Genomic DNA, 11,685 nt, shown 5'->3' with positions numbered 1-11,685 from the left:
ATGACAGCTGTTATCAATGTAAAATGTGAAAAAACAATGCATTCTCAGTATATCTGCATTGAAGTTGACATTCCAATTGAAAATTGTATCAAATCTTTTAACCAATATCCAGGTATTGTGGTGTAAATTCTATTTTAGTTTTTTCTCTGTTGTTAACAAAAAGAAGCTTGAGAATTCTTCTTGTTGTATCATGTACTATTGCGAACCCAATGAAAGTTTTCCACAGTGCCATCTCTATCTTGACCAGGTATTTAAACTTTTGCAAGTTCACCTGTCCTATTGAATAAATACAATAGCTATTGTTCTCTGTGTAGTTTATTCTCTGGGACCTTTAAATTTCTTCTAAGAGAAATCTATCATTCATTGATTAAATTACCTGAGTAAAAAAAAATTCTTATATATAGACAAAAATACTTTTTTTATACTCATTTATTGCTTGTGATGATGTATTTATTCAATATTAATAATATATTTTCATTCCCCCAGTATCTTTTTAATCTCCTTTTTGACCATTTATTTGGTTATTAAAAATTTCGACAAGGATTTATTCAATTACCATTAGTTTGCATTTAATTAATGTTAACTATTCAGGCTATATTTTTCATATCTATTTGTCAGTGAAGTGGCTGACTTCATATTTCAATCCATTCTAACTATAACAACTATGGATTGTTTAATAGAATTATTTCCATTTTTAAATAAAAACAAAAAACATACTTAATCTTGAAACAATAAATGATGGAATTAGTAATGAAAAAAACCTCAACTTGTTCATCTGATTTCCACATAATCAAGCATCTGCAAGAATATCATAGTACATGTAGGTTCACTTAGGTTCAAAATAGCATTATGTGATGGCATTAAAAAAGTGATATTTGTTGGACAAAGCATCATGAACCATACCTTACTAGTTATGTTTTACTACTATTGGTACTTGTGCTCTTTGTAACAAGTAAACATTAGAAAAATTGAACAAATAAAAAGAAAAATTGGAAGCCTTTATAATTTTCAAAACCACTGAAAAGGAAGGGAATGATATAGGTAGAAGGTTATAATTTAGTATTTTTGGTGTAGATAACTACTTATTGATTCATTGTCGATATGCTTTTTTAACTTTGAAATGAAGTTGGAATGCCTACAGAACTGATAGAGAAAAAAATCACACAACCAACCTAACAAATCTCGGAAGACAACTTATCACAGAAAAAACTATTAGTCAGTGTAACAAGTTCTTTTTTTTCACAAATAAAAAGTAATTTTCTTGTGTAAAAAGTCATTAAGCACAATCAGACATTGGTATATGTTGGATCAGTTCTCCTTCCTTTAGACTCGATGAAGCTGACGAAATTGATTGCATGGATAACACGACTCCATTCAATTCCATATATCATGGCTTATTGCAATCCTGGTAATAAATGAGTCTGGTAATAGCTGAACAATGGAATGCTATGGATTAGGAAATAATGTTACTTTTGGATTTTGTTTAACAACATATCTATCTTCATGGATTTCACCTCGTTTCAATTTTCCCATTCGATGTGGCGGCCATACTATCCTACTGGCTTTTGCATATATCAATCCAACTGGAACCTAATAAACAAGGAATAAAAGATGGTTATATGACTATAGTGACTTGAATAAGGTCATCTACGATAAAGATACTGACTAGCATGAACACTAAATAAATGTATTAGTACATAGAAAAGGTTTTTTTCAGAATAGGGGTACAGCTGTAATGTACTTTTTCTAAAAAGGGATCAGGGCTGTGTCCTGATAAGGTTGTTTAATTTAGCCACATGTTTATGTACTGTGCCAAGCCAGGAACCTCTTCAATAGCCTTTGTATATATCTTTTTCTTGTTTTGTTCTTTAATGAAATTGGTGTTGTTGGTAGATATAAAATAAAAACTGATTAAATTTATTCACCTGCCTCAATTTAAGACTCTGGGCCATTTAGACCTTGACATATTGTAAGTGGTCTATTGTTGATGACCTTATCTGACCTCTGAATGTCTTTTTTGTTTATTGTGGTGCTGGGTTAACATCTCATATTGATGTAAAAACCTCCAAAAAAAACTGAAATTAACAACATGAATTTTGCAACTGAATGAATCAATTTTCAAACAGAAGAACCAACTATAAAATGAAAGAACTTATACCAGTAATGCACTTGCTAAAATAAAAATCTTTTTAAGACACTTTTTTAGCAAAGTGGTTGGTTTTGTACATGATAACCCATGTAGGAAGTATTCATACCTATCATGAATCAATTCTGGAAACTTTTAATTTCCTTCATAGCACACTGTGTACTTCAGAAAACTCTTTAAAGTGATTAGATGTTATAATAAATATTGAAATACCATTATTCAAGAAACAAGAGGCTCTCAAGAGCCTGAAACACTCACCTGTAATGTTTTGCTTAAATCTTTCATCAATGATTATTTTTGCTTTTCAATATAAATTAATGAATGGCTTAAAACTTCCATTGAAATGTTCTTTGTTTTTGTCATATTTTCTTCAAAATCAAAGAAATGCATTTCACCCCTATGTGTCATTTTAGCCATAGTGGCTATGCTTCTTGATGTAAAAGAAAATAAAATACAAAATTTATACTAGATACTCTGAAACTCATTCAGCCCAAGTTTGGCTGAAATTGATTCAGCAGTTTCAAAGGAGAAGATTTTTTAAAGTAAGCTAACTAAATGAACAAATTGTGAAAAATTGATTTTATAGGGCAATAACTCCTTAAGGGGACAATTGACAATTTTGGTAATACCAAACTTATTTGTAGATCTTACTTTGCTGAACATTTTTGCTGTTTACAGTTTATCTTTATCATTAATGATATTCAAGATAATAACCAAAATCTGCAAAATAAATTTCCTTAAAATTACCAATTAAGTAGCAGCAATCCAACAATGGGTTGTTAGATTCATCTGAAAATTTCAGGACTGACAGAGCTTGGCCTAATAAACATTTTTTGCATTTTACCCCTACTTTCTATTTTTAGCCATGGCGGCCCTGTTTTTTTACGAAACAGAAAATAAAACACAAACTTTATTTACATGATACTCTGAAACTCATTCAGCCCAAGTTTGGCTGAAATTGATTAAGCAGTTTCAAAGGAGAAGATTTTTTAAAGTAAGCAAACTAGATTAGATGAACAAATTGTGAAAAATTGTCTTTAAAGGACAATAAATCCTTAAGGGGTCAATTGACAATTTTGGTCATATAAAAACTTATTTGTAGATCTTACTTTGCTGAACATTTTTGCTGTTTACAGTTTATCTTTATCTATAATAATATTCAAGATAAAAACCGAAAACTGCAAAATTTCCTTAAAATCATCAATTCAGGGGCAATAACCTAAAAATCAGATACCCAATTTGGCTGATAATTTCAGGTCGGGTAGACCTTGACCTAATGAATACTTCAATTTCTTGTCTGATTTGCTCTAAATGCTTTAGTTTTTGAGATATAAGTCAAAAACTGCATTTTACCCTATGTTCTATTATTAGCCGTGGTGGCCATGTTTTTTTACAAAACAGAAAATAAAACACAAACTTTATTCTAGATAGCCTTAAGCTTAGAATCATTCACCTTAAATTTGGTTGGAATTTATTCAGTTGTTTCAGAGAAGAAGATTTTTTAAAGTTAGAAAACATGATAAACAAATTGTGTAAAATTGTTCTTAAAGGGCAATAACTCCTTAAGGGGTCAATTGACAATTTTGATCAAATGAACTTTTTTGTAGATCTTACCTTGCTGAACATTTTTGCTGTTCACAGTTTATCTTTTAAATATCATTAATAATATTCAAGATAATAACCAAATACTGCAGAATTTCCTTAAAATTACCAATTTAGTGGCAGCAACCCAACAATGGGTTATCAACTGAAAATTTCAGGGCTGATAGAACTTCACCTAATGAACACTTTAACCCTCTATCAGATTTCCTCTAAATGCTTTGGTTTTTGAGATATAAGCCAATAACTGCATTTTACCCCTATGTTCTATTTTTAGCCATGGTGGCCATGTTATTTGACAAAACACAAACTTTATTCTAGATACCCTAAGCATCATTCAGCTTTAGTTTGGTTGGAATTGGCTCAGTAGTTTCAGAGGAGAAGATGTTTCAAATAGTTTACACCAGACGGACGATGACAGAAGACGACGGACGCCAAGTGATGGCAAAAGCTCACAGTTCCTTCCATATCAACATCTTAATATGAACTATTTCATAAATTGTGGCAAAATACCTTTTTGGGCAAATCTTTTCCAAATATTAACGAAAAAATCTTGAAATAAGATATTTTTGAAGTTATTTAAATTTTTTTTAGATAGATTAACTCTGAAGACCGAAGCCAAGTCAAAGAAAATATTGAAAATTAAAAAATATAAATAACAATATCTGACTGACTTATGTCTTGTAAAGGATTTAATTGTAAGGTTTATAAAATGTAATACCTTTTGATTTTCGAATACAAGGAGCCAATAAATGGCCTTTATCATACATTCTCCTAGGTTTTCACCAGATTAAACTTCAACATATATGTATATCATGAAACCCAAATAATACATGTAAGCAATAAATATTTCAGATTTAAAAATGTTTAAGATGCAATTTGTCTTAGATTTTAATATGATAGCACCATCATCTGGCTTTAAAACCAGAAAGCTATTTTTACCATAATTTCCATATTGAAATCCTAAACAAATGTATGCCTTCTACAAATTATAACTCTATTCATTGCAATTTTAAAGCAGTGGTTCGTGACCTAATCTAAAAAACTAATCTGTGTTACAGGAAATCTGTGAATGTTCTAAAATCTGGTACAGAACAATCTCATTAAAAATCAAAGGTTACAATTAACTTTGACCATTTAAATCACTGGATCGAGAAATCAAACTTTAATTAGTCAATTTACCAGTGGTGTTATTTCTTTATGATACACATTAAATCCCAATAACTTTCAATTGTCAAAACAGACAATTTGTATAGAACAAACTCATCCATCTTTTGTCCTTAACCATTTCATTTGTAAGTTAATTAAACAGATAAGGTAAAAAAAAAGCTGTAATCAAATAAAATGGTTTTTCAGAGTACTTCCGATTTTATAGTAAAATCAATGTGTTATCTGGCTCATGGTACTTTTTAGTTGGATAAAACATGGGCATGTTTTAAGATACAAATCAATCGCAACTTTAAATTACAATTAAAAACACCGACACTTGTCAACTAATAAATAAATATTAGATCAAGGGAACAAGCCTGCCATTTCATTACAAATTGGACTGAATTTGTACTTGAATTACCTAACTGGAAACAGTTTAAACGGCAATTATTTTTTTTCCACTTTGAGGAAATTAATAAATATAAAACATTATTATACCTCAGTTATCATTTTCTATATAAAATAAGTACACAATATTTTCACTAGTTTTCAAATTGCAAGCGTTGAACTATTTGACTGGTCAATAGTTTCCAACTATTACCCTCGATGAAACTATTTGACCGCAAATGTCATTATATTTCGCGTATTTCAACTGCAGCTACGGGATTGAAGAATGTTGAGAATCGCGGAAGTTACGTCTTGTTTTACCTATTGTATCGAGGGTTGATGTCAGTGCGGGACTTAGCCTTTGCATTCAGCATGTTCAGAATATACATGAAGTAAACGTTAAACAGTATGGTTGTGTTTCTGCTTTTTATATTACAATAGTTGATTTAGCCCTGACATTTATTGTCTGTTGTCTCTTTCGGTATAATAAAACACTTACTAACTGGATATTCCTGGAATAGTAAGTTTATTGTCCCCTCGGATACAACTATTGCCTTCGGCTATGCCTCAGGGCAATATTTGCACCTTGGGGGACAATAAACTTACTATTCCACTCATACCCAGTCAAAAAGTATAAACTATGCACACATGGTATAAGGGATCAAGTGAGCCAGAAATCATTCAGATACTAACATTAAAGATGTGAAGTAAACATCAAAAAGATTGATTGATTGGTGTTTAAGGCCACTTTCAGCACAATTGGCTAATTCGTGGCGGTCAGTTTTTAATGGTGGAGGAAGCCAAACAAAATAACACAAGTTATAACTGGAACTGGACTTTTAAAAGTTTTAAATGCCAAATAAATACATTTTCTGATTTAAGTGGTTGCACCCCTGTCATAGGTTGATATCAAAACACTTAAAACTTCACCAGAAGCTACTTACAGGTCCAAAATCATTACTATCATGGCTATGTTTAGAGTTGTCTCCCTCTAACCAGCAATGTCCTTTAGGTATTGATACGCCTCTTTTCTTGTTCTTTGTCCTTGAAATAAAGAAAAGATTTTTATTGTTTGCTAAACTTCAGAAAGAAGTAAAATATTCTCTTGTGTTGTTTGGGCTACAAACTAATTAACATTTCCAATATTAGGGTTGTCAATGAATAATTCTGAAATGATGTGCATATCTACAAATACTGGAATGTGATTTGGCTGGAAGAATTTTCCTTGGATTTTAGTTCGATAGACTATGTTGCCAGAACAATTTTCCCTCCAGTAATGGAAAATCTTTGTCCTCAGATGTCCAGGAAAATGTTGCATTAGTTGTAGCCACAAGTATGTCCTCCTTTCCTCGTTTAATCTCTAAATGACACTCATCATTAGATGTTAACATGTCATGAGGATTATAAATGACGGGTGACATTAATGGGGAAGAAGCTGCTTAGCTATCTGTAGCACCTATTTGTCATCATTGCTTATGGATGGAATTTCTGTTGCTATACCTGATCAAATTCTACTTTTACTGTGTAGTGTTTTATGTTTTTGTTTTGTTTCTATTTTTGGACATGGTGTTGTCCATCACACTTTTGATTAAAGGGGAATAACCCTTCAGTATCTTCTTACTTTTTTTATGTATGAGATATATCCATGAGGGCATTAGTCCAATTTGGTGTAACAAATTTAAAACAAGATATTATGGTAAATGAAAAAGGATAGATTTCAATAATTTAGGATGGGGTATTTCAGCAATTTGACCCTATGTTAAACAAAAACATAATAAATGCTTGACATCCAATTACATTTTATGATATTTTGGTGTAAATACAGAAGAATCAAAACAATGGCAAAACTTGAGTTAATTAGATTATCAAGCATGGACAAGTATCTTTGACCGCAAAGGTTATTTAATGAATATTATTTATTGGTGGACACGATCATCTTGTTCTGTAAAAAAACAAGATAATAAAGTCATACATCATTCAATTATTAAAATAATCATCCCATATTTACATAGATTCTTCGAAAATAACACTGGATATTTTTCATCCTTGGGTTCCATATCAAGTAATCATTATAAAGATCTCTGATATTGATAATAGTCAACATTGAAAATCAATGAAAAACGCAATATTGAGTCAACTAACAATAATTTCCAATTCCGCTAAAACTAAATTAGATAAAGTCATTTGCTAGAGATATTTGCTAACCCTTTTTCCTGGTTATATAAAATTTGTTAATTGATTCCAATCATTGCTCATTTTCTTCAACAATCTTAGAATTTGACCTTTAAAACTGTTATTAACTATTAATTTGAGAAAGAGTACTTGTCTTGATTGATTCTTGTCAAGGAAGTCCAAAAAATTTCAAGATTAAATTGAATTTTATTTAAAATGTTTGCCAAAACAGACTGAAAACAGATGCAAATGAAATTAGGTTGAATCATAAAATGTAAATTTGATTATTTCCAGACGTAAGAAATTAATTTAATTTAGAGGGTGCCACCATACCAACTGTATTTGGATCTGTTCATGTGAAACTTGACAGATTATTAAATTAGAATGTTTTAAATTAGTTGTGCAATAACCATACCAAGCATATATATCAGGGAAAACCCTAAAAAATTTAACGTTCTCCAAATTTGGAAATAATTTATCATTACTTTCTAAATTACTACCTGACAATTTCTATAAAGCAAATATTGTAAAAAAACTAATTTCATCTGGCCAACAAAAGTAATTAATTTTACAAAGCTTTTAAAAATACTATTGAAAATGTACTATCTGTTCAGAGATCAACACAGCTATATTTTCATATGAACCATTTATTGTCACAGGTAACATTGTACACATTACCCTTCCGGATCACCTGAGATCACCCCAATTTTTGGTGGGGTTCGTGTTGCTTAGTCTTTAGTTTTCTATGTTGTGTCATCTGTACTATTATTTTTGGCCATGGCGTTGTCAGTTTGTTTTTCGATCTATGAGTTTGACTGTCCCTCTGGTATCTTTCGTCCCTCTTTTCGATTTCTGTAATAAATCTATGTTCTATGAGCCAAATGGAATGTGTCTCAACTAACATCTATCAATTAGTAAGCAGGAATGTTTGTTCTGATGCTGATTTACAGTTTTTGGGGTAAAGATGTCATAAAATGCAATTAAATCTATATGTCACTGGTTTGATAGCTATATTTTCAAAGCCTCATCTCTACCATTGAGAGTTCACACAACATAGTGCAGTGAGTTGAAATCCTTTAGATCATATCCATGCCCAATTGTCATAAAAGATGATGATAATGGATGGCTGCTTTACGTCAAGCGGCAAATTAATATGCATATTTAGGATGAGACCCACACACTGAGCTGGATTTTTAACGTGCTAGTTCACAAGGTAAAAGTCCGCAGGAAGACATATCACCTTACCCAGACACATTATTCTGACTCCGAGCTGACCAGTCTTTGCTCTTACTCCTTAATGCTTAGCGGAGAAGCAGCAAATACCAATTTAAGTCTTTGGTATGACCCAGCCTGGGTTCAACCCATGACCTCCTGTACTCGAGGCGAACACCTACCAAGAGACCACCGAGGCGTACTCTTGTCATAAAACTATTAATCTGATTCTCTATTCTCATTAATATCATAAGATGTGCATGATGTATGAATGAAGAATCTATCTGCTCTTAAAAAAAGGTTAAAGTTCAACTACCATTATAAACAAAGGAAGATAACTCCTTTAAAAAAAATCCTAAATGTGTTACATTTCTTGGCATTTGATTTAAAAAAAAAAAAATAAACATATCATTTCCTATAAACTTAGTTTTACTGTGCGTATTGCTATGTGTTTGTTTATTCTACATTGGCTAGAAGTATAGAAGGAGGGTTGAGATGTCACAAAACATGTTTAACCCCACAGCATTATTGAACCTGTCCCAAGTCAGGAACCTCTGGCCTTTTTTTGTCTTGTATGTTTTTTAAATTTTGGTTCATCTATATATTTCAGAGTTTAGTGTGACGTCCATTTTCTTTGAACTAGTACACATTTTTGTTGAAGCCTGGTGTGGAATTTTCTCGCTGTGTTGAAGACCCATTGGTGGCCTTGGGTTGTTTTCTGCTCTTTGGTCGGGTTGTTATCTCTTTCACACATTCCCCATTTCCATTCTCAGTTTTATTAATATTTGAACATTGAGAATTCAAGACATGATACTTTTTCCCACTTTATTATTATTCACAATTCTACTTCCTGAATTCAATTGCAAAAAAAAAATAACACTACATCCCTGAGTCAACAGACAACTGTGTCTGCAAGTACTCCAAAAGATAAGTTTCTACTACAAAGTACTCAAACAAAGGGGTCAAGATCAGAACTAATAACCACTGGTGATTAATGAATGTTTTCCAAAGTAGATAATCATGCATGAAATGTTTTCTTTCCCTCATTAATGATCACAGAGAGCTCATCTTTTTTCCAAATAAACAGCTGTGGAAGATTATGGGAAGAAAATTATCACTAAATTGCTGGTACTTCAATGAAATTTAGGATAAAACATCTTTCTAACAAGTTAACATTCCTGGTTGATTCTTCAGCAATAAAGGTAATGAAACATAAAACAGGCAATTTGTACACAGTGCCAATTTGACATACTGTTTTTCAATGAAAACATGCTCTAGTTCATGTTAACATACTGATAAAGCCACTAAAAGAACTATATTTGCGATATAGTTGTAACACTGCATAATTCACAATATACTGTTGATTATAGTGCAAGGCCACCAATGGGTCTTTAACAAAGCGAGAAAATTCTACACCTGCTTACATGTAATATTTTGTTATTACATTTAATATAAAAAAGAAGATGTGGTATGATTGCCAATGAGACAACTCTCCACAAGAGACCAAATGACACAGAAACTAACAACTATAGGTCACCGTACGGCCTTCAACAATGAGCAAAGCCCATACCGCACATTCAGCTATAAAAGGCCCTGAAATGACAATGTAAAACAATTCAAACGAGAAAACTAACAGCCTAATTTATGTACAAAAAATTAACGAAAAACAAATAAATAACACATAAACAAACGACAACCACTGTTCCCAGTGCTTACTTTAATAACACTTTTTACAAGATAATCAGTTTGTAGGGATGATTTCATACTGCTAGTTGGAAAAATATTTTGACCAATTGGTATTTGTCTTGCCTGTGTAACCTAATCACTAACTTTAACAAATGTTGATGCTTGCGATACCAGAAACAGGTTGCCAAAGTCTGATCTGCCCATGAAAGACTTTCATCACAGGCAAGATTAAAATCAATTTAAAATCCTGCGGCAATGACAACAAACTGTTTTGACAATTCAGAAAGTTGAGAATCAAATTCTATTATGCAAAGATGGATGAATGGGTTCCCAATGACCAGTAGCAATATCTTTAAATCAAATTCAGCATTAAAACAAGATAAACATAAATAAAAGTACATGTCTGAGGACACTTAAAGTTTAGGGAATAACAATAAAATGTTCTATCTTGAATTCAGATAATTCATTTTAAAGCATGTTTTAAGCCAAGTCTATTTTAATTCTTTTTACATGTCATTCATTACCTTATTACATCTCCTTCAAAGCCCACGATTCTTTTAATCAGCTTCTCATCTTGGTTCTTTGGTGATCTGAAAGTAAACATTTCAAGAGTTTCATTATGCCTCTCATCATTTTGTTCTATTCTTAAAGTAGACAGCTGTCTTCACACGATTATATAATTTACCTGGTTTAAAAAAAATATATTTATAATTATTCTTTTTAAAGTCTTCATTCAACGTTTGATGTTAAAAACCTGGGTAGTTAATTATATGAGTAAGAAATTCAATATACATAATAAGTGTTTTTGAATCAGTAAAATATAGCAATTGTAGCTCCTAAATGTCTTAAAGGATTTCCTCTCCACAGTTGTTTTAATTGGCTCTTGACCCCTACCCATTGCCAATCATAACAGAATGTTGGATGAAAATTGGTGGTAAAAGAGAGTCTCTGTGATGCTTACAGCAGATTCCATTGAGTGTGTAGCCAAAGGTAATATCTTTGGTTAGCTTGCTTGTTAGCTGAACCGCGAAGTCATTGTTAGGTTAGGTAAACTACCCTACTTTAAGAATAGACTAGTCCGACAGAAAACCAATCGATCTGTCTGTTGGACTATGCTACTTCGAAAGGAGGGTAGTATACCTGACCTAATAATGACTTCACGGTTCAGCTAACAAGCAAGCTAACCAAAGATATTACCTTTGGCTACACACTCAATGGAATCTGCTGTAAAAGATTTAATCTAAAAAGTTATGATGTGGCTATAAATCTCTTTTATTCTCAGAATTGGATAACACCTGATGACAATTACTCCTCAAAGCTTTCATCTTATGGTC

General features: G+C 31.8%; 1 protein-coding gene across 2 annotated transcripts in view; it reads right to left on the bottom strand.

Moving 5' to 3' along the window:
* Positions 1–658: 658 nt before the first annotated feature.
* Positions 659–11,685, bottom strand: part of LOC127720636 (mitochondrial inner membrane protease subunit 2-like) — a 48,265-nt gene continuing 37,238 nt past the window's right edge. For both annotated transcript variants that reach the window (XM_052227340.1, XM_052227349.1), the window contains exons 4-6: positions 10,876–10,941; positions 6,226–6,325; positions 659–1,590 (exon numbers count right to left, since the gene is read on the bottom strand). In XM_052227340.1, the coding sequence (XP_052083300.1) occupies positions 1,447–1,590; positions 6,226–6,325; positions 10,876–10,941 (310 nt within the window). In that variant the 3' untranslated portion in view covers positions 659–1,446. The remainder of the gene's footprint in view (positions 1,591–6,225; positions 6,326–10,875; positions 10,942–11,685) is intronic.

This window comes from Mytilus californianus, unplaced genomic scaffold, assembly GCF_021869535.1.
Source record: "Mytilus californianus isolate M0D057914Y unplaced genomic scaffold, xbMytCali1.0.p SCAF_1, whole genome shotgun sequence".
NCBI lineage: Eukaryota > Metazoa > Mollusca > Bivalvia > Mytilida > Mytilidae > Mytilus > Mytilus californianus.
The sequence above is the reverse complement of the archived record's forward strand: the minus strand, read 5'-3'. Positions and strand labels throughout refer to the sequence as shown.